General features: G+C 36.9%; 3 protein-coding genes across 3 annotated transcripts in view; 1 reads left to right on the forward strand and 2 right to left on the reverse strand.

Annotated features, from left to right (window-relative positions):
* The window catches only part of LOC113680166 (bridge-like lipid transfer protein family member 2), a 30,924-nt gene extending 18,981 nt beyond the window's left edge, over positions 1-11,943 (reverse strand). Inside the window, exons 1-28 of the mRNA XM_089190287.1 lie at positions 11,771-11,943; positions 11,218-11,341; positions 10,539-10,588; positions 10,226-10,347; positions 9,675-9,724; positions 9,119-9,240; positions 8,924-8,993; positions 8,626-8,727; positions 8,187-8,232; positions 7,593-7,720; positions 7,360-7,415; positions 7,172-7,281; positions 6,989-7,056; positions 6,499-6,671; positions 6,225-6,397; positions 5,648-5,681; positions 4,979-5,156; positions 4,550-4,733; positions 4,128-4,187; positions 3,392-3,516; positions 3,081-3,167; positions 2,599-2,707; positions 2,234-2,360; positions 1,990-2,101; positions 1,400-1,491; positions 1,114-1,183; positions 557-655; positions 335-394 (exon numbers count right to left, since the gene is read on the reverse strand). Of these exons, the coding sequence (XP_089046413.1) occupies positions 335-394; positions 557-655; positions 1,114-1,183; positions 1,400-1,491; positions 1,990-2,101; positions 2,234-2,360; positions 2,599-2,707; positions 3,081-3,167; positions 3,392-3,516; positions 4,128-4,187; positions 4,550-4,733; positions 4,979-5,156; positions 5,648-5,681; positions 6,225-6,397; positions 6,499-6,671; positions 6,989-7,056; positions 7,172-7,281; positions 7,360-7,415; positions 7,593-7,720; positions 8,187-8,232; positions 8,626-8,727; positions 8,924-8,993; positions 9,119-9,240; positions 9,675-9,724; positions 10,226-10,347; positions 10,539-10,588; positions 11,218-11,341; positions 11,771-11,835 (2,796 nt within the window). The 5' untranslated portion in view covers positions 11,836-11,943. The remainder of the gene's footprint in view (positions 1-334; positions 395-556; positions 656-1,113; positions 1,184-1,399; positions 1,492-1,989; positions 2,102-2,233; positions 2,361-2,598; positions 2,708-3,080; positions 3,168-3,391; positions 3,517-4,127; positions 4,188-4,549; positions 4,734-4,978; positions 5,157-5,647; positions 5,682-6,224; positions 6,398-6,498; positions 6,672-6,988; positions 7,057-7,171; positions 7,282-7,359; positions 7,416-7,592; positions 7,721-8,186; positions 8,233-8,625; positions 8,728-8,923; positions 8,994-9,118; positions 9,241-9,674; positions 9,725-10,225; positions 10,348-10,538; positions 10,589-11,217; positions 11,342-11,770) is intronic.
* A 52-nt stretch (positions 11,944-11,995) lies between these two features.
* LOC113680170 (serine beta-lactamase-like protein LACTB, mitochondrial) lies at positions 11,996-17,191 on the forward strand. The gene is made up of 8 exons (XM_089190289.1): positions 11,996-12,349; positions 13,122-13,377; positions 13,636-13,833; positions 14,010-14,077; positions 14,679-14,911; positions 15,242-15,411; positions 15,846-16,019; positions 16,535-17,191. The coding sequence occupies exons 1-8, from the start codon at positions 12,065-12,067 to the stop codon at positions 16,696-16,698; spliced, it is 1,548 nt and encodes a 515-aa protein (XP_089046415.1). The 5' UTR covers positions 11,996-12,064; the 3' UTR covers positions 16,699-17,191.
* On the reverse strand, positions 16,750-23,099 carry LOC113680171 (uncharacterized). The gene is made up of 5 exons (XM_089190290.1): positions 22,878-23,099; positions 21,450-21,880; positions 18,908-19,100; positions 18,375-18,587; positions 16,750-17,869 (listed from the first exon to the last, which is right to left on the reverse strand). Exons 2-5 carry the CDS (start codon positions 21,863-21,865, stop codon positions 17,456-17,458), a joined length of 1,236 nt encoding a protein of 411 aa, XP_089046416.1. The 5' UTR covers positions 21,866-21,880; positions 22,878-23,099; the 3' UTR covers positions 16,750-17,455.
* Between the last annotated feature and the right edge of the window lie 425 nt (positions 23,100-23,524).

Genomic DNA, 23,524 nt, shown 5'->3' on the forward strand with positions numbered 1-23,524 from the left:
TTTACAAGGAAATGTATAGCAGCTAGAGGAGAGAATTAACAATCAGATCTTAAGAGTTAAAGGGTTAAGAGTTTGAAAGCTGACGTTTCGATTGTTAGTCGTTCGTCAGCTGAGAGCGAATGGCGAAGGGCTAACACTCGAAACGTCAGCTGTCAAACTCTGAACAGTGGCCAATTTACGTTATCAACTCAGTTGATTATACCAAATGCCACTTCCGCTCAGGTTGTCGAAACGTCAGTCACCACTACCAATAACAGTCCTTCTCAGGACTACACTCACCCAGACGTTCAAACTACACTATTACTGAAAGAAACTGTTTGAAAAGTGTACATACAGCATAGTTGTCCCTCAACTTGACTTCGAATGGATCATCTTCAATCTCAAAGGTTATTCTCTTTAAATTGAAAAAATTATTTGGGGTTAAGGAAAAAAGGATAAGAACAAAATAAAACGTATTGGTAATTAAAGTTATACAATAAATAAAAGTTTCAACCATATATTTTGTATTTTTCTAACGTTCAATACATCTAAAATTAAAATGACCAAATGCATTTACCTCAAAATTAAGCCATAAATCTGGAGGAAGTTGTTCAACGTGGGACTCATCCTTGGGTTTACCGTGAAGTGACTTTAGCATCTTAAACACATTAACAAGCTGAAAAGAGGCAGTGGTAAGCCTGTGAAAAACAACACTAATACTATCTTTGAATTTACTAATAATGTTATGGAAGTGTATGGCTCTTTTCTAAGTGGGGACACTGAGTATAAAAAAATGAAACAGTTCAAATCCAAATATTCACCCTGGCTGAAGGCAAAGCATTTGTCTATGTACAAGCAGAGGTGATTAACTTGAGACTGCTAAGAAACAAATCCAGCTGAGTGGCTGAGTGCAACCTTCACAATATCAATTTCTCTTTTTTTAATTTTTCAAGCAAGCTGTTGCAAGTGTAAAGCAAGTGCATCTGAGCCTTCATAAATTCCTGGCAATCACCCCACATCGCTGTGTCTACTCTCCTGAATAACACAAACACTTAAAAAATTGACACATTTTTTCACAGGCTTTGCCCTGTGGAGAATTCATGTACAATGTGGGGAATTAAGAAAGGGGCAAACCTCATCTCTTGAAGCAGCAAAATTAAACATGAAAGGAAAACAGACTTGTGTCATTTCTGCCTGAATAATCCTATGGAAAAATTGATGATTCAGTGCATTAATAAAAACCTAGTTTGTTGGTGATAAAATTAAGCCATTCCAGTAGGGCAAGGATACAACAACTTATCTTGCAACCAAAGTTACTGAGTAGTGGTTTACCTACGTTTTTTGTGATGAACACAGGCTCAGTGATTGAGTTAATACAAATACATTTGTACAAATTATCACTCTAAATATTTATACAAACCATGTTGTGTTGTTGTGTGTTTTCAGCTCCCTGAATTGTTGTCTCACTTTCAGAACCTCCTCGACTTGCTGAAGTCTCTTAATAGAAATTGTCTGAGTGAAAACAAACATTACATTAAGGTTGTTGCAAATTTACTAAGCATGTAGCATTTTAATGAAAAGACCATTGAGTGGTATCCATTCACACCCCTGAGTGAACAAGACACTGTGTGAGAAGAGAGTGTTACCCGCAACAACAACTCCAACATGCCGATCAGTCAGGGGCTTAAATAACTTTTTCCATAAGAGGCTGCTGATTGTGTAAGAAGTGGCTGTGCCCAGAAATTTAATGCCACTTTCTCCACTGAAGGAGATTCTGGAAGTATGCTAAACAGACAGTGGTTAGAGGTCTTATGGGCAGCAGTAGACTGCCTGAAGACAGCTTTTATCCAAACTCCCACTCAGCACTTGAATGCAAACCTTTCAGTTCCCAATCAAGTGCATACCTTTAAATAGTAGCAGTCAATACCATTACAGAAAAAGTTTACACACCAGAAAAACAAGAAACAGACAACGTGATCATCTTAAATTTGAAATTGAAACAAAACCCACCTCAAATTTAAATATGCTTTGATTATCAAAGAGTAAACCAGTATAGTCAGATTTCATATCCAGTGCACCATTTTCCAATGACAATGAACAAATCTTGCATTCAACACCAAAGCTGTAGCAAAATCAAGAAAACAGAAACTATTACATTTCTAACAATTTCTTGATATAGTAAATACAGACAGCACGTGATCTGCTTGCTGGAAAATTATTGTGTTTTAATTAATTAGGTAGGACAGAGACATACCTGGTCTTTGGTGAAGTTTGCATCTGAAATTTAACCCATGTAATGTTGCAGACAAGATGAAGGGGTGTGCTTTCTTTTTCTGGTGGAGAACAATTCTCAGTATCTTTCACAGATGCTTGTAGTAAAGCTGTAAGAAAGCAAAGCAGTACATAAATGATCTGTGAGATTCAAGAAGCATCAACTGAAGAAAGAATAAAAAGTTGAGGGGACGTTACATGCTGTGTATTTTAAGCCTCTCACTCCCATAACAGGTTTGAATCTGTGTGTTCAGACTCAAAGTTTCCAAATCACACAGATGTAATTGGTCCTACTTTGTTGTCCTTACCTCATGTGCTCTAGTTTGTCCCATATAAACATCTGCCTACCTCTCAGTTCAGCACCATCATCAGTTAGTTCTTTCATTCTTTCATGAATGGCCATGTGTAAAGTGGAATCCCAACTTATCAATATTTCTTTAATAGACATCAAACAAGTCTGTAAGATGAAATGTAAACAAAAACTATTTGTTTTACTAATATGAGTACAAACCTTTTTTAAAATAGCCACCCTGGTAACCTTTCTTTTACTTTCAAGTACATTAGCTTTTCTGGCCAGTACAAAATAATAAAAACAAGACTTTCACAAGGACAAGAAGGCCACTAAGCATGCACTTTTGGGAAAGGGGGCAAACAGAATCTGTTTTGAGGAATTAAAAAATCAGAAATAATTGCTTAAATGAATAAAGAAATGCTGTGTGTACTCTAAGTGGTTGAGCATTAGAGCACATTTTGGCATAATCACTCAGCATTATCCAGCAAGCTATCCTTTCCCTCAGCAATAATTGTTGAAGATGTGATATCAATCTCACCTTTTCTCCTGAAATTGAAACAGTAGCAAAAGGGATGCTGAGAAGGTCACTATCTATTTCCACAGAGACGACACATTTGTATGGCACCTGTGAGCAAACAAAAAAAAAAGTCCCAAATACTTCAGAAAATAGAGAGGGTAATTATAGAGAGTTTAGTCTGGTAATTCTTCTTAAAGAAAATATATACTTAAGGAGCTTCACTGTCCAACTTTACCAACAGGCAGTCTTTCTTATTGGGACTGAAACTATGAAGCAGTAAAGAAGAAGAGGGAGAAAGAAGGCCATGCTTATCTCAGAGAAACACCTCATACCTTTTCTAATCCAATCAGACGACATAGTTTCATTCCAAAGATTTCATTGTTAATTGACCATTCAGGAATTGATGTTGCATTCATTACTACCATATCAACTCTCATCATAAAGGAATCCACTCCTCCTGTGCAATACAAAGTGACAAATTTTAGTGTACACTTGGTAAGGTGATGATCAAGCTGTGAAAGTAAAAAGTAAAGCCTTTATACAGGCCCAAGTGGCCCATGGGGCCAGCGCTTAACTCCAGTTTCCTTTAGCTTGAAGTGGCTAGGAGTATTGCTACTCCCCCCTAGATGGGATGCTGGTCCATCAGAGGGTTACCCCCAGCATATTTGCTGGTACCCATTTGTACACCTGGGTGAAGAGAAGCACTGTGAAAGTAAAGTGTCTTGCCTAAGAACACAACACAATAACCATGGCTAGGGCTCGAACCCGGACCACTTGATCCGGAGTTGAGCGCACTAACCATGAGACCACCACGCATCCACACAAAAGCTATAAAGCAGACTTAGACCTACCATTAGTCCCTAAAAATCATGCTAACATCATTTAACATTATTGCCAGAAAAAGACTAGACAAACAATAGCTGAAAAGACCTCATGATGTACAATTGTTAGAGACTTTGTTTTATGATGTGATTAATTCAGTATTCATTGACCATTATATCCACAATGAACATATACACCCATCTGGTAAAAATGATCCCATCTTGGGTGATAAAATGACATTCTAACCTTCTAGTCCTCCAAGATAAAACAAGTTAACTGCAGAAACTCTAAAATCCAAATCAAGCACTGTCAAGAAAAAAAAATTCATTACACTATATAAATTGCACATGAGGTTGAACATAAGAGTTACACTGATGCATTACATATTTTTTCATTGAAAAAAGTGCAAAAAAGTTAAGGAAAAAATATTAATATCAAATACCACGTTATCATCTTAAAACAAGTAACCCAGTTATTTCTTATGCTTTTTAGGTAAAAGTTAGCACTTGAAAATTTTTCTAAAGATTAGTACTTGCACTCATGCCATAGGCCTATGCAGCTTGAAAAATGACTTGCTTTTTTCTAACTTTCATCTGAAATCATTTAAGTACCAGCACACGTCTTAAGAATGGTGTAATAGTCACTTCTTTTTTTTCAGTGATTTATACCTATGTGTCTGCTTGTGGAATTTGTTTCCTCTGTAGTGTTTTGAGATTTAAAAGAACTCAGCTTCAACCACTCAAGCAACAATCTGCATACATCATGTGACCACTCAAGGAACAATGAACTCACTTCGCCAGTCACTCTAACACTGGCTGGTATCTCAATACCTTCCATGAGTTCAGTTGTCACCTAGAATAGACACAAATGGAAACTTACAGCCATTATTAAAATTGAAAGTGGATATCATTTTGAAAAGAGAAAAATACAATAACTACATGGGCAGGTTCAGGTATGAGTCCAGACCGGATTCATCTGTTGTGTTCTTAGGCAAAACAGATCATTTACGCCTCACCTCTCATTACACAGAATCATAAATAGGGAGCAGGTATCAGTGAAGTGTTATATAATGTTAATGCAATAGCACTCAAGATTACCTTAACACTGCAGCCTCCAAGAGCTAGCACTCTGCCCCAGACATGTTTAGAAGAACTTGGAAGAAGGGACTGATAGTCTTGTAAAGTGTTTAATGAAACACTATTCTTAGAAACTTCAACAAAAGCTGTTTGACTTGTATCCATATATAGATAACAGTTTTCCAGTTGTAGGTTGATACTGGTTGGCAGGAACACCACATGAAAAGTGTTAGTATTTTTCATACGGGTGAATAGTGCTCATTGCGGGCACTGATTGATTAGCAAGTACTCTTCACCTCTCAGCAGCCAAAGAGACAAAATCACACATCAAGATGTATTTCTGACCATTTTTCAGTGTATTAACAAAAACAAAAATGACTTTTTGGTTTCCGTGTGGCATATACTATCAATTATTATCCTCAGAGTTGGTGAAAGAGGTGGATATTTCCCTTGTAACTTGGTTGCTTTGTAAATATCCACCACTCTTCAGCTCCACTTTGGTGAATAATAGTGAAGTATTTTAAAATATTTGTCTAGAAACAGGTTAAGAATGAATTGGAATCAAATGAATCAGAACCAACTTCCATGATACCCAAGGAGAGGTGAAACATAGTCCCAGTATATCCTGCTCCTCTACTACAATACTGTGCACATTTAAGGAAAATTAAAACACACTACACTATTATTTACCTCAGCTCCCTTCCAGTGGTAACATGATGCAAATCTGTTTAGATAACAGACAAAAAAAATTGAGACAATCATTAATTCACCATTTGCAGTCTGTTTGGTTTGACTTTGAAAGCTCAAACAATAAAAAACCCTATCTCATGTGAGAGTAGGAAGGTGGGGTGAGGTGGAATGGAGGGGGGCAGGCGATCCCTCTCATGTTTCATGCATAAATGTTAAAAAAAAGTCATGTGTCATATAAAAGGGAAAAACTTCAAATCTCTTCTCTTGTGTACAAGGTTTCAAGGAAATCTTGAGAAAAATATGAAAAAATTTACATGTCACTGACACTTAAGGAGGCAAATGATTCCTTTGTACTTGTTACTAAACTCACCCATCATACCTGTCTTTTTGTCACATATCAATGTTGGCCTTCATTGAACTTTGCATCAAGACCCTCTGTCACCCTCTTGTGGGCCAGTGGTACCAGCAGTAAGAAATTTTGTGCACAAGACTCATATGTATGATAACTTATTTGCATGATTTTTTTGTCCACAAAACTTACATGCAAGTCCAGTCAAAGTAAGTTATCCCAATTTACCTTGTGCTGACATTTTGACATCCCCAGTGAGCGATGTAAACACAGCTTGACTCAAGGGCTGAGCATTTTGATGAGGAAGGGAAATGAACATACTTGTGGAGCAATCTGTCATATCTATGGAGGTTGTCACCTCCAACTCTGCAGGAAGTCTGGACAAAATACTTATCTTTGACCTTCAAGGAACAAGAGGAGAACAAGCATATATCAAATTAACAACAATGATTAGATCAGCAAAAAGAGAAAAGTCAGTTACTTTTCAGAATGAACAACTTACTGTTGATCAATTTTTGTAAGTTCTGGAGCAGTTATTTTTTTCAGTGACATATGTTTTCTTCTAGACTTGAAGTATTCCAACCAATAAACAAATTCCTCCTGGACATGTGTGTAGTGAACAGATTCCACGTGTAACGTAGAAGTTAGTGCCATGGTATCATAGGGGCAAGAAAGCTGTGAATGACAAAAAAAAAAAAATGCAAATTGATGGGAAGTGTGTATAACAGGAAAACTGATTCCCCTTCTCCCCTCCCTCCTCCAGATGTGTGGAGATAAGCTCCCTTACATAAAGAAAACTGTCAAAAATTTATATTGAATGATGGATAAAGACATGGTTTGACAGGAACCATACTGAAAAGAAACTTTAAACATGACTGTTGTTTGTTCCCAGTTTACTGCACCAGTCTGCCACATGATTGGAACCAGTGGAGTAATATCATAATTTCAGGAGGATGTTTTCTTGAGTGCATGTCTTCGTTTTCTATAAGTACCTTTGAGGTAATTCTAAGCCTGGTCCATTCAAAAATCTTGTGAGATTGTGTACTTCTAGCAGTTGCTCCTGGGATTGATGAAGGAGAAAATCAAATGTAAAATATGCAATTACAATAATCACAGACAACATGTTTAAGGTGACTCCAAACCAAAAGCTGATTGATTACTGTTACTAACACTACCTGATATCTGTAAACTCAAACCACACTGAGTGGTATCTGATGAATTTGTATCTAACTCTTCCTGAGAATGAAGATGGCTGTCTACTCGGTTTACCTCCAACACAAATTTTCTGAAAAACAAAAAAAGACTTGGATTGTAGGCCTTATAAACCTTGAAATTAAAACAACAACAACAAAAACAACAATACCTTTTATCTTTGTTTAGAAAAGTAACAGTTACGCTCTCCATGGCAACATTGACATCCTGAATAAAGAAGAGAACATCCTACTGTCAATTTTCAAAATATTAAATATATCAAATAAAGAAAATCAAACTACCCATATGCTTAAATATTTTAACAAACCAATTAGAGAACATACAGTCCTTATCAATAAAAATAACAATAATCTAAAAACAGCTGGTTAAATCCAGGTTCTTTACCTTTGGCAACCTTGAGATATTCTCTTGGACTTCCATCAGTGTCAAAGGTCTAGGTGGGGAGGATAGGTCATGAGTCTGAGTATCTTCCAGAGTGCTACCATCTTGAGATTTTCTAACTCCAAGCAATCCTTTAAAGAATGATTTGTGATAAAAAAAAATTGTTAATGGTTAAAGGAGAGGCATTCTCCATAAACCACATATATCCCATTTAAAAAGTAATTATTTAGGTACTGCATGTTTAAGCTTCTGAAGACCTTCCTGATTTTAAGCAATTTTACTTTGAATTTAGCAAAAATTTGCTTCGTATGCCACTGTCTCAATTAATTTTTAGTGAAGCCAAAGGGGGTTTGTGATCTGTGCATTGGGGTTCTGCTCCTTTGGGTTGGACTCTGCCATGCCATGCATGTGCACCCTGGTTATTGGAGAAGAATGCAGCCAAAACAAGTAATATACTTAGACTGTTGAGTTGGTAATTGATATGTAGAGGTTTGTCCATTAAGTATATGTTGCACATCACTAATAAAAACAATATAAAATCACTGTGGGTAGCCTCAAGTGTACCTGACAGAAAAAGGAACACTATCATGCACTTACCCTCTGAAAGTAAAATATCTGTATTTTTCACATTCACAGATGCTGTCTGTAATGAAGGGTAAATTAATCAACTTGCTCAGTGAGGATCAGAATTGATGTTTTCACTTTTAAAGAATTGTGAAACTGTATAAAGTTATGTGACTTTTAATGTTTAAAGAAATGCTTTTAGATTGGGAACAGTCATCAAAATTTATCATGAACATCACATTTTTTTTTGGGGGGGGGGGGTGCAGAATAGATCAGAGTAGAACAAAAGGGCGTGGGAGGGGTTCAGGCTAACAAACATTTATGCCTTACATAAGGCTAGTTTTTTCAAGATGCACAAAAGGAGACAAAATTCTTAACTCTTCTATCTTAGGATCTCATGTTATCCATTTGAATAATTTTATTCAAAATAAGGTGTAGATTTCTAGAAGGAAGGTGAGGGGTAGCAACTTACCATCAATTGAATTCTTTCGAATGGCACAACGGAAATTTCTGCAAGGACTGAACACGAAATCTCTGCAAAAGGGTTGGATGACTCTGCAACAGTGGTTGTGCCCTGTGAGAATGAATTTGGTTGAGTTAATTTTTCAATACTAAAGTTAATGGTTCCTAACATTGAAAAACATGCTGGTAAAATGATATCATTGTGTGTAATACTTGTGGGAAATAGATATAAGTTTGCTATTGTTATTAGATGATATGGAAATGCCACTTAAAATCTTCTAAATCTCTAAAAACAGACAGAATTTTACCTGCACACTTTCATTATCTGCTTGGAATAATCGTGTCCCAATCTTGCTTATTTCTAAGGTTGAACATAGACTGAAAGACAACACATTTTACAAGACAATGAATCATTTGAAACCTGGTGTAAGAGCTAATCATGAATTTGCAGTTCCACCGTCCAATTGACAGGTATTTGTACTCATAAATGAACTAAACCTCACCAATCATGATCAGATCTTGCACAAAACTGCATGCCATTGGGTAGAGTACATTGGAAAAATGTACCAGGTAATTGTTTGTTACCAAGGTTGACATCTACACTGGAAATGTGAATACCTACATACTATTTCATAAATCAAGAGAAAGTTTATTTAGATGTGTGATAGAAGCAGAATGGTACTAAACTTCATGATCATAACATAATAGTTGACTAAGATAAAGACTGACTTTATCACCTTCTTATAACTACACAATTAATTTGAAACTTATCCAGGCATACATATAACTTGTTTTGAGAAATTCTAAGTGTCAGAAAGATGTAACAGGTTCTTGTCTGTTACAAGGTGAAGGAATAGTTGATCAGATAGCAAACACATATCCCTATCATCTTTTGCCAGCAAGTTGGAGTATTTATGCCACCCTATAAACTTACTAATAAATAACTACAATGACAATAGAAAAAATTTAAGTAATTCATTATTTCTGACAAACAAAATTTAATGTCAGACATAATCAAAACTTTTGCTGGAATTAAGAGATTTCAAGTAAATAACATACCTGACAACACTTTCTTAAAACTCGTTTGATTGTTTTCTTGTGTTTTCCAACTGCAGGAGTACAAAAATCAAATGTTATGTTTTATGAAGTAACTGTTTCAATATCTTATTTTTCTTCCTGATCATGCATAGGACTAATGTGTACATTATACTGCATAGTTACTATTAATACATAAAATTATACCAATAAGTTTTCATTTTCATTTCATTCTGTTTGAAATTAAAACACCACTCTTGTACTAAGAGAGCTTTGAGAGGAGAAAAAGGTATGATCCAGAAGTAATCTTATCATTTGAAAAGAGAGGTGGATGAGAAATGTATCTTAAAGAAAGGATAAATGGGAAAAGAGAAGGAGGAAGACCACAGAGGATATGAGAGACTGAGAGGGATACACAAGATCCTTTCAGCAACCCCAAACAGGAGCTAAAAATATGATGTTAAAATGAGAATGCCAAGCTGAATGTGGACACAATTTAGTCTCTATAAGAGAAATTAAACAATTTTATTTTATCATTGACTCCCTACAAAAAAAATACAGAATGTAACGCATACCAAAGTTTTTTGATGAACTGCCATGGCTTGATGCCTGATCCAGATGATGGGTACCATTGCCATCAACCTCAATCTTTATTACCTCTATAACAACCCTTCTAAAGAACACTGTAAAAAGCCTCCTACAAAATGGTTTTAAATTCCTGATTAGTAGCCTGAAAACTTTTCAACTCTTATCCACCCAAGTAGCATATCTCATTTCTTCTAGAGCACTAGTGGGTGAGTATTCAAAAATAAAATTAATGCTTGTTTTTCACAACTACAAATTAAATCAATACATGATTAACTGTTTTCTGAATAATATCACTCTTACTTGGAGTCAGTTAGAGTCCACTTGCAGTGAAGACCTATATTTTCTATTCCCTACAAGAAACAAAGTAGAAACAACATACATGTTGCTGTAAAAAGGTTTAAAAGGTATAGGCTAATTTATCCTAAATTGTAATCACGCATTAGAAGGACTCTTTTAACTCACATGTCTTGAATCTCATTTGGCAACTTTTCCAAGAGGTTGTGTGCTAACCTCTAGATAAAGCAATCTGAGTTCCAATCCTAATTAGGTCACTTTTGCAGAGAGCTATTGAGCCACAGCCCACCTTAAGGCACCCATTACCACAACAACACCAAATCAAAACCCTTCCAATGATTTGGTTTCCAACTTGCCCACATGACATTAAGCCTCGAAAAAAGGGACCTGTTTGTCAAAAGTCCTGGTAACTCACAGTCTGTAAGCCGTATTTTGAAATAAAAAATGAAGGTTAGAGAAGAAAGTTCTGGTACCCGAACTGATTCATTTTGTTTCTTTGGCAGATAGTTTCATTTAGGTAAAAAACCCCATCTTCAAGAAAACAGAACAGCTTTAACAGCCTGTCACTGTAAGTTACCAGAACCTTTGAAAAAAGGTCCCTGGCCGAAGATCAAACCCTTAACCTCTCACATCAGAGTCCAACATACAAGCTACTGAATTCATGCAGCTTACAATTTCCACTTACAATTTTCAACCCATTGTTGAATTTAATTTCAATACCATTTGCACCAAATAAGCCAAGTGTGCCAAGTTTTAGATCCAGCTGAAGAACATACTGAGCAAAGATCTCCAGAAGCCAAGCAAAGAACCTTGGAAAAAAAAAAGCCACGCTAGGTTATGGCCAGTGGATTTCAGACATTCAAATATATTTACATCTAGAGTACATTTAAAGATCTAATTTCGTCTTCAGTCAGTTGTATAATTGTATGATTAAAAACTATTCGCTTATTTTACGAATTTATGTTGAGCGAACGAAACGTTGTTGTTATCGTTGTTGTTGTTGTTGTTGTTGTTTTTGTTGTTGTTAAACAAGCACAGATAATCACCAAAATGCACTTGCATTTCCTTCTCAAAAATAAATCAAGAATTTCACCTTAGATGCTATTTTCAATATTTGATACAATAGGTTACATTCCTATCAAACTAACTTAGGTAACCCTTCAAATGCATTGTAAGACACTTCGAGAAAAAAAAGCTTCAACGCGCTCATATAGTGAGGTCAACCACACATTACATACCTTCCTAAAAAGATGGCTGCCAGCAGAAAAAGGAAAACTATTCCAACAATATAAGCTAATATCATAATGAAGGGTTGCGTATCAGCTGCATTTCATTTCCATTTATTCAGACTTTCAACGATGGTCAATTTGGTTGCCATTTTGTTTTCATGCTCGTACTTCCACTACGCATTTGAAAAATAAAATTCCCGCTGAATGGATGGCCGTCTCAACCATCTCATTCCCAGAGCCCAAGGGAGCATGAACTAGCTGGATCTCCCTGTCCCAGAAGGACTAGGGGATAATCATTCCAGAATGGCAGCTCCATTTATCAAAAGATTTTTTCAGTCTTTACCAAGCAGTAGATTTTTAGGAACTGTGAGAGATCTAAATTGCTCTACCAAGCATCAGTTAAATCCCGCAGAAACAGGGAGGAGATCGCCCAAAACTGCCTTTTTTCTTGGTTTTGGACTTGCTGGTTTATTGGGATTTTCCGGAATTTTGTATGGAAAGAAACAAAGAAAGACATCGCGAATTGAGGCATCGTTCGTCGAAAAGAAAAGCGAAGAAAAGGAAAATAACTCTCCACTTCAAATATCCGTATCCTTAAGATGCAATGATCGTTTCAGTGGGGTCAATATGAGATTATGTAGACATGAGCTACGGACTGGGTTTAAAAGATGGACGTCATCCCAAGACCTGGCATACATGGTCGAATAATCTGTGTGAATTAGACTAGTGGATTGTTTGACGTTCTCTTTTTTTTCCATCAACAAATTACTTTCACTGACACATACTTATGACGTAGGGGTACCTTACCTATTACACATATCATTGCCAGGAAGTACCCCTTAATTTGAAGGAATGCTGGTCGTTTCGCCAACGGGTCTTTTTGCTAACGACTAGTTCGCCAACATATGAGGTGGCGCCAACACCTACATGTCAGTTCGCCAATGTCCAAAATAAAGCTTTTAGTTGAAAATAATTGTCTCCAAATAGGTAACTTGGCGAACTGACATACCAGCATTGACAGAAGAACTGAACCATGACATTGGCAAACTTACTTCATATGTTGGCAAACTGGTCCTTGGAAAATTGACATGTTGGCAAAATGACCATCTTAAGGGAAATATGAAGGGAGTGGTGCATTAAATATCTTTCACTCTCAAACACAGTATGATCAATGCGCCAATGCTTTTCATTTACAATTTAAATGCATTGCTAAGTTTAGTATTATTCTGAATAAAAAATTCTGAGAGTATGGATACAGTGCAATTTAAAGCAGTTTGTTGTTCAAGACTGAAAAGTATTGAAGTCTTGAAAGTTTACATATCAAAGACTTTTAAGTTTTTCCCCTGAACAATTACATCAGACCAAAAGTGAAGAAAATATCTATGACCACTCATCTTGGACCATTCAATCTGCCATAGAGGAATCACGATATATCATAAAATGTATGAAGGAAGAAATTGGTTGCCCTGGAGTTTGTATAGCTGTTAGCCTGGATGGAAAAACTGTTTGGAGTGAAGGATTTGGCTTTGCAGATGTAGAGAATAGAGTGTTGTGTACCAGTAAAACTGTCATGCGAATTGCAAGTATCAGTAAGCCTATTACTGCAACAGCTGTAGGTGGGTGATTCTCTGAAATTAAAAGGAATGAAAATTAGCTTGTGTAGGAAGTGCTTGATTCAGTTAGGTGCAAGTGATGTTGTTATACAAATTCTCCTTTTCAGAACCTTGGAAAATGTATAGAGAACAGTATTGAGAATATACATACTGATGTCAGGGTGTAAAGGGTAAAGGATGTTAAGAGATTGTACAAATGCATGTAGGATTTTAACCATGATCTCTTATCATGTTCAACATTTTCTATCTATGATTTGTCAGCCAAGCTGTGGGAAGAAGGCAAGTTAGACCTTGATGCACCAGTCCAAAAATATGTTGCATCATTTCCTGAGAAATCTTTTAGAGGCTCCCCAGTCACACTTACAACCAGACACTTATTGTCTCACCTTGGTGGAATAAGACATTACCAAAAACCCACAACATCCAGCGAAGAAAACAAGACAGAGAAAGAGAAGAAAGGTAGGTGGGTTGGTTGCCAAAGTGCATGCACTATGATATTCAGTGTTGTAAAGTTTTGGTGCCTAATTTCTAAAGAATGCTCAAAATTTTAAACTTAAATTAAAGAATTTTTTGGTGTTTGAGTTCGTACATCAAATTTTCACCAACTCTAGAAAGTGTTTGCTTATTTGTTCCAGTTACAGTGAGTGGTGGTTGCACTTATAGACAACAAGGTGATTCACAGTTTGAAGAATTCTACAGTAAGGTAGGGAAATAACACTTGAATAAAATCCCTCTCCATGGCATTTTTTAACATACTGGTAACTTCTGTCCTTGTTGTTTGTTTAAAGCACTCTTTCATCATCCTCCCCCCCTTCCCAATACTTTTTGATACTCTTACTTCTACTCAATGAACAAATTGACATGTATGATGCACAAAATGCCAGCAATTAACAGCATGATATTTGTTCTACAGTGATGAGAACAATATATCATTCACATTATTTTAGAAGTAATATGTCCAGTTCAAGCAATCCTTCATTAAGGTCCCAATTCCATAACCTTGAGGTCTCACCTTATTTTCTATATAATCTAGCTCTAAAACTCTACTGAGAAAACGCTTTTATTGAGAGAGTGGTTAATTAGACTTGCCTTTCCTCTTAAATATATTTTGTTGCCATATACTGTAATAAATGTCCCAGGTGCCCATTTTCAACAAACTTCTTGCTTCTGTAATACTCTTCCTGGTCACATTATTATAGGTAGAATGATGTTAACTAGTTGTAATGCTACATTTCCTCTAAGTAATTGTTTCAAAGATAGATGCATTCAGCAGTGTGTAATTTAAAACTTACTCATTTTTTTAGGACCATTACAAATCAGTTTCTGAGGCAATAGCCATGTTTAAATATGACCCACTCCTATCCAGTCCTGGTGCAAGTTATTTATACACCACCCATGGTTGGACCTTAATAAGTGCTGTTGTTGAGAGCATATCTGGACAAGACTTTCTTCTGTATATGAAAAAACTGTTTAAACATCTGGGCATGGAAAACACACGCGCTGAATTCAATGATACAATTATTCTGAACAGAGCAAGGTTAAGTTATGTTACATGGTGTAAGCAATCAATATGGATCTATCAGATATTTTTGGATATTAATACAAATCATTATATCTGTTCACAACACTCACTTTTAATTCAAACTTTATGAAAATGGGAAAAAAGTAATGAAATGACCCTAAATGGATGATAAAAATGTTCACAGTATTAAATACTATTGATTTGTTCCTCTTGTATTCATGTGCATGTTAGTGTTTTAACCCCTGTTCCTTACTCCTTTTGTCCAATGTCTCCTAGTTAGATTAACCTACAAGTGCTCCTGAATTATGAATTTTTAATGGCAATGATCTCTCTCACTCAATGCAGATTTTATCAACGCAATTGTAAAGGACGTCTTATGAATGCACCGTATGTAGACAACTCATACAAGTGGGCAGGCGGAGGTTTCCTGTCTACTGTGAAAGATCTGATCCAATTTGGGAATTCTTTGCTTTATGCCAAACAGATAGGAGAGGTGGACAGAAAGGAAGCATCTGGTATGGCAGGTTATTTTAGAACTACAGTAGATCAGGGTAAACTGCCTTCACCTGTGCAATAGTAGTTTTCACTAAAAAAAAAAACCTGAAAGCTGATTTCCAAACTCATGATCTCACACCTCTGAATGCACCAGTCCTGAGATTTTTAGAGCTAAATCTGCACATCTCAAATTTGATTATTATCTTAACTCTCATCACCTGTCTGTTGATAGTGTGATAGTGTAAAACTGAGAGGAGAGTGTAGGCACTGATTACCACTGGCAATGAAAGGATTAAATCTTTTTTTGTACTGTGGAAAACTACCCTCAACTTGAAGGATGCTACAAATATAATTAAAGTTAAGAAGGTAGAGCTGATAATAAACCGAGAAAAAGCAGTAGCAACTAGGGGGAAGATGATGAAAACAAATCTAATAACACTCAATTTAATAACAGGCTATCTTCCTGGATTTCTTAAACCTCATACTGTAACTGAACTCTGGAAAATTGTGGCTAACACAGAAGGTCAAGGTGACAGAGATGGTGGCTATGGACTTGGGTGGGAGGTCATTGCAGAAAAACAGGAGTTTGGATGCTGCTCACATCAATCAGAATGTGTATTTCATGATGGTAAGATTTTAAGTAAACCCTGAAATTTATCACCACTAATCCTAAATACCTTGAATACCTTGAAGAGACCCCCCCCCCCCTCCCCTCATCTATGAATAATTTCAACAGTTTTTTTATACTACTTAAGTTTCCAATCCAACTCTTTCACTTTTTCATTTCGGGTTTGATGTATTTGCTTGCAAGCTAGGGAAACTGACTCTGTCTCAGGCAGATGAGGCTTACCGAAATACTTGCTAAGAAAATTCACCCTTTTTAACCCTCAGTTATACAAAGTTCAATCAGACACTTTTAAGCTTCCCTGGTAGAGTAGAATTTGAGTCAAGAAGAAAATCTACATGCTTTTGTGATATATTTTTCTTGGGTAGTTAACCTCTTGACCACATTTTATGAAAATTACTCAGTGCTATTTCTTGGCTTACATCCAAGCATACTGAGTGTGAGGTTACCAGAGAAAACTTGATGACCACAGAATACCCAAACTTACATTTTCATCAAATCTGATATTTTCTTTCCAGGGGGAGCAGTTGGAGCAAGCAGCATATTGATGATAAGACCGCAACAAGCTCACACAAAACCTCCGAAAGGAGTGGTCATTGCAATACTGGTGAACCTTCAAGGAGTAAATCTTCAAAAAACTGCAGTGGCTGTAGCCCAATGCTTTGAGAGAACTCAGCAGTAATTGTCACTGCAGTAAATTCTATTGCTTGGTAATGGCTGATGACATATGATGTTGCAGTTTGTCCTTAAGATTTTATTGACAACAAAGAGTATAAGAATGATGAAATATATGCATAATAATTATACTTTGTTACAACTATTATGACATAATTTATTTTGTGAAAATGATGTTATTGATCGAAAATGAAAAAAATTGAAATAACTGAGGTGTAAATCTTTTGAATGGTAGCCTTTGTAATAACTGCATCCTGTCCTTTCTCCTCACATTAAGATAATAACCATTAAGATAATAACCGAAAATGTATTTTCACACCACTAATAAATCTTCCAATTTTTTAACATTTTAATATTTTTAACCAAAAGGTAAGGAAATCACTAAAAATATTTGACCCTGTACTTTAGGTATTTGATAAGTTTTAAGAGATCATTATTGTACACATGTGGAGTTGAAACTTGTGTTCTTCACTAAATAAAATAAATTGATACATCAAAAATATTGTCATGTTTTGCTGTTTTGAAAATAAAATAATCAAATATTAAAAAAAAAACAATCAAATACATTGAAATTGATATAGGAAACATATTGTAAAATATTGACATAAAACCCTCTCACATTAAAATTTTTGTTACAGAGACAAATATTTTCACAAAAATTATTCTTCATGTCGCCCAAAGCCAATTTTTGCTATGATCTGTCCATGCACCTTCACACCTATGAATACCAAAGTGTATCCTGGCCTTAAAAAGGATTCGCAGCTTTATTCATCTATTAGTGAAGTCACAAGTTTCCTGTCTCCAGTCCATCCCATCCTTCCATGTAAAACCTGTTGATTATCCAGTACAGCAACGTCAAATGTTCGCCACCGAAATCCCACTGCACAGGACCACATCACTTCACGAATATGCTGAAGGACCTCAGGCTCAATGTGAGATCCATCACCATAGTAGCAGTGAAAAGGAAATTGATCATCTTCAATACTATCACCAGTATTTTCATATAGAGGAAGAGCTCTGAAGTAGCTTGCATTGTAGCTTGTTATCTGATTAAACCATATCTTCTCCCCAGTCATGGGGTGTTCAATAACAGGTGAGTTAAGGTACCAGAATCGAAGATTTTTTCCCTTGTCCCAAGAGAAGCTCCATCCATTTGATTCAAGAATTGTTTCCACTTCCTATTTGATACAAACAAGTCATTGAAAGGATTAAATTGATGACACTCCATTGCATGCGTCTACATTGTGGAAACGATACCTAAAGACCTACTTTTTCAATTGATCAGTCTCTATTAACATTAAAAAACAAACAAACAAACAAAAAACAAATGATGATGTAACCTATATTGTGTAGCCTGCCAAGGAGTTTTCTGTATCCCAGCTCATAAAGCACCCAACTAACCAACTGGTGTTAAATTATCAGGCTTCTCTGAGTCCCCTTCTTGTGACAAAGATTCAAAATATTTCTTTAAGTATTTTCTTACTTCAGGAGAAACAATTTCCTGGTGTAATCTTATTATATGGGTAAAGGTAATCCTAGAAGTTTACTGTAAACCAAAATTTCATTACGCCAGTTGTATCTACCTGCATTATTGGACCAGAAGTGCTGCTTCAAAACCAAATTACAAATTCAACAAAACCAAGCACCTTGGATAAACATCTGAAAAAAGAATTTTTAGCAAACCTTGGGATCATCCATCCAGAATCTGTCTTGCCAGCTCTTCTGAAGTCCAGCTCCTGTGTTCTTATTTGGCAGAAATGCTTGATAGCGAATCTTCTTTGTCTCAAACTTCTGAATCACTTCAGGATCCAAGAGGGCAGTCAAATCTTGGCTTTTCAGGAGAACAGTTTCACCACCACAAGATGGGTCAGGTTCTTTTAAACAGAACATAACTAACTGTAAAAAAAGGAAAGTCTTTAAACTTAAGTTCATCTTTGTACCATTTCAGTAGCTTGAAGTTATTAGGAGTGTTAACCCTTTTCTGGACAAAAAAGTAGTGTGCCACTAAGTTACCCCCTGATTTTTTTTTCAGATTGCCTAAACAGTTTGCTACTATCCACTGATTCCCTTGGGTGGAGAGGGGCTCTGTGAAAATGAAGTGTCGTGCTTAAGAACACATAACACTGACCAACTTTAATTAACACATAATGTGTACATGTATCACACATAAATACTATATTACTGCTACCACACAAAAAGTGACTATTTAAACAAACCTTCTTTGGAAAAAATGGTGAATATGAACACTCATTATGAGGTTCCATTGTAACCTCAGGAGGGTCATCCGAGGCTGTGTACACATGCCTTCCCAGTGGGGTCCTATAACCTGTAACACCATGTTCAAAGAACTTGAAGTCCAGGTTCTGAAGAAAATCTTGGAAATCTTCCATGCTACAAAGTGGAAGATTCCTAGAAAAATGAAAGGTAGAGAGTAGAAATTTAGGCCCCAACCAAACCTGACAAAAAGAATGGTATCAAGTACTGTTCATTTCATTTCATTTAAATGATTCAATGATCTGGTGGAATAAAGAAATAAAAGGGGTAAGTTTCTAAACAAACTGTGGTGCTGCGTCAGTGGGAGACTATAACAAGGTAATATAGTTTTATCAACTAAGTTGGGAACGTAAATTGGCCGCCGTAAAGAGTTTATAAGCTGACGTTTCGGGCGTCAGCCCTTCGTCAGAGCGATGGACGAAGGGCTAACGCTCGAAACTTCAGCTTTCAAATCTTTACCGAGTTCAATTTACGCTATCAACTTAGTTGATAATACTTAATTACCCCAGAAAAAAGAAAGACTAAGGTGCTAATAAATTGTTATATTTATAGCTCTATTTTGAAAACCCCAGTTTCTCGACCTTCCAAAGTCAAGGGATGGGGGAAAGTGGCAGGCATGAATATGGATAACTGCGTAATATGTGACTAACACATTCTGTAGACTGTACGATTTTACACCACCATCTGAGTCATTATAATAATTAAATAAATTAATATATAGTAAAAGTATATTAACGGGGTAAAATTTTACAGTATATATATTTCCGTCTGGAGAAAATTACGCCGTTGGTTAACGGCGTAAAATCCTACAGTATGTCTAGTGCCGACTGGAAATCCTACAGTAAAATGTTCATATCCCGTACGGGCCTGAATTTTTTTCAGGTCCTATTTACAACTACTAGTTTCAGTAGTGTTCTTAGCTGTGAGGATCTTCTAATTTCATCTCTCCACCGCAGTGCAAATATGTGAATTTTCATATATCTAATTTCTTCATTCACTTGGATGTTTATTTGTACCCAATTCATTGACCAGCTCCCAGTTGGCTTGTTAGCTCAATTGGTAGAGCGCTGTACCGGTATCGCAGAGGTCATGGGTTCAAATCCCGTACGGGCCTGAATTTTTTTCAGGTCCTATTTACAACTACTAGTTCCAGTAGTGTTCTTAGCTGCGAGGATCTTCTAATTTCATCTCTCCACCGCAGTGCAAATATGTGAATTTTCATATATCTAATTTCTTCATTCACTTGGATGTTTATTTGTACCCAATTCATTGACCAGCTCCCAGTTGGCTTGTTAGCTCAATTGGTACAGCGCTGCACCGGTATCGCAGAGGTCATGGGTTCATATCCCGTACGGGCCTGAATTTTTTTCAGGTCCTATTTACAACTACTAGTTTCAGTAGTGTTCTTAGCTGCGAGGATCTTCTAATTTCATCCTACAATATGTATGTTCGTCAGAAATTACTGTATTGCCAAATTTTGCAAAACAGCAACATTTTTATCAAAGCGAAAAAGCGACAGTAACTTTTGTCCCCAAACTAATTGGCGATATGAGTGTTAGTAAACGAGCGACAGGGCGACATCAAATACCATCATTTGGGCCTGTTTTTTGACAAAGACTTTCTTTTGCTTATGATTTTTCCATGAGCAAAGGTTTTTTCATAAGCGTAGAGCCCCCACGTGTGAATTTTGTCAAGTGTGCGATGTACACAAAATATGCAAATAACATGAAAGACGTGCCCCAAGACGAGCTGTTGCCGCGAAAATTCCTCCCAAGGGGATTCGTCCAGGTACGAGACATCTTCCTAATTTATTAACTTTCATTTGAAAATACGTTTTTCCAAATGACTCGGGTGCTTTTGGAGGTTTAAAAATTGTTTCTTTTGGAAACGTTAGGTAAAATGTTTTGATTCAGTGAAGTAAATGAGCCAAGCGCTTGGTGTCTTTGTACAAAATTTGTGCAACATGCCCTGGCATCCGTTCCATGTTTTAAGATTTGGGGTCATTTTCCGCCGTTCCATGTTTTAGGATTTGAGGTCATTTTCCGCCATTCCACCATTCCACCATTCCACCGTTCCAGCTTTTAGGGTTGCCCATAATTTCTTCTAGTTGGTAATAAACATACTATTAGATTTTACACCGTAAGTTAACGGCTTAAAATCTTATAAAGTTGAAATTAAGAGATCCTCGCAGCTAACAACACTACTGAAACGAGTAGTTGTAAATAGGACCTGAAAAAAATTCAGGCCCGTACGGGATTTGAACCCATGCCCTCTGCGATACCGGTGTGAATGGATTTCACTTGGATGTTTATTTGGACCCAATTCATTGGCTTGTTAGCTCAATTGGTAAAGCGCTGCACCGGTATCGCAGAGGTCATGGGTTCAAATCCCGTACGGGCCTGAATTTTTTTCAGGTCCTATTACGCCGTTTTCTAATTACCGCAAAACACACATCACATTTTGCACTGATGATCAGGATAGTACCTTATAAGAATTGCCCCATGAATGGCAAGCTCTTCATCAATAAGTTGACGGCATACAAGTGACCAGCCTTTGACATCGTACCGCTGAGAGTTATTCACTCGATAGGCTTTTGGAAATGAACTACCCTCTTCAGGTCCACGAAGAAATTCTGGAAATCGTTCAGAGGTTGATCCAGGTAGATATGATCGCCCTTTAATTCGAGGTTTATACTCAAGAGCTAATTCTTGAAGGGGAAGAGGAGCAAAGTGAGATGTACTCTTCTTAATTTCAACATGTGATCCTTTCTCTGTAGAGAAGCGACACTTAAACCAACTTTGCCCCCACACAGTACGATCATGCCATTGCCAGCAGGTCGAGACCATGGAAGAGCAGGTTTTGATTTTTGTTATGTTCCTTTGGAAAGTTAACCCAAGCATCTCTAAGTGATCAAACTGGAATTTCACAAAGTTTTAGTTAACACTACCACTTCGTTACCTTGTTTCCTTTTGTCTCCAAGTTCTCGCTGTACGGCGTGAGAACGAGGCTACGTGCACGTAAAATGGTTTCCGTGTTTACATAGCCTGATGTAAACACGCGGGAGGTTGGGAGAACACGAGATAAGCTGGAAACCACTCCGCTTCGCGTCGTGGTTTCCAGCTTATCGAGTGTTCTCCCAACCTCCCAAGTATTTACATCAGGCTATGTAAACACGGAAACCATTTTACATTTCTTTTATTAAATAACTAATGAAAGAGGAACGAAAACCGTGTTTACATACGCTCATGTAAAATGGTTTTGTGGCCAATCAGAGCGCGCGTACTATTTGAACTATTTTATAAAGTGTCGTGCTAGTGAAAGCGGAAATATTTCGAAATTCAATGTGGGGGGTGTGTAAAAGTTATTTGCGGGAGAGAGACATTCAGAAGGGTGATGGCGACAAAGGAAAAAAAAAAAGAACTGTATTATTTCTGCAAGAAAGCGGCAGCAATGCAGGAGATCAGAGCTCAGACGAAGTGACCGATTCATTCTTCCTTCGACAACCTGAGCGGATGTCATCTCTTGACTCTGATGATAACTTCAGCTCAGGTTGACGAAAGGTCAGTCACCACTACACTCACCCAGTCGATCAGACTACATTATCACATGTAATTTAGTGTTAAAAAATGAGTTCAAAACGTAAATTAGCCACCGTAAAGGCTAAAAAAGCTGACGTTTCGAGCGTTAGCCCTTCGTCAGAGCGATCGATCGCTCTGACGAAGGGCTCAGCCGTTGTATTGAGGACATTCAACTCTCAAAATCACCTCGGCAGTTCTATCAGCCTTGTACCTAGTTATAAGTCTACGCTAAGGTTGTAGCTTCAGTTCAAGTTCGAACAAACGCTTAAATAAGTAATTTCTTCTGTCAACCATAACGACTAGGGATAGTCTTCTTGGTCAATTGTGCTCTCACCTAGCGTTCAGGGCAAAAATTTCATGTAAAGCGCGTACTCTATTTCTGTCCCTTTCAGTCTCCTTTTTGTTGTCTCAACCAGTTCTGCTACAATTTTTGCTGCCTTCTACTCACGGCAAATTCTTTCACCTCACTTCTTGACCATTCTCACCGACTCTGACCCTGATTCTCTTACTAACTTGTTTGTGCACACGTATACATATACTGGCGTGAGGCATGAGTGAACATGACCTTGGAAGATTAAACACTTATCAAACTACCAACCCAAACAATTTTGCAAGGATATAATGAATGAACAACAACGTACTTAATGCTTTCGATCAAACTATCAATCTTTGACAACAGGACCTTCAGCGTGGGTCCAAATCAAAGTCTATAGATAAAGAAGGTACGTCCACTTACGGAAGTTAGACGAGAAAGTCAGAATCAGGCAACTCATCATTACAACTAAATATACTAGCGCGAGGCATGACTGAACATGACCTTGGAAGATTAATCGCTTATCAAACTACCAACCCAAACAATATCGCAAGGATGTAATGAATGAACAACAACTTACTTAATGCTTCCGATCAATCTATCAATCTTTGACAACAGGAACTTCAGCGTGGGTCCAAATCAAAGTCAATAGATAAAGAAGGTATGTC

Source organism: Pocillopora damicornis, chromosome 12, assembly GCF_964200805.1.
Source record: "Pocillopora damicornis chromosome 12, jaPocDami1.2, whole genome shotgun sequence".
Classification (NCBI taxonomy): domain Eukaryota; kingdom Metazoa; phylum Cnidaria; class Anthozoa; order Scleractinia; family Pocilloporidae; genus Pocillopora; species Pocillopora damicornis.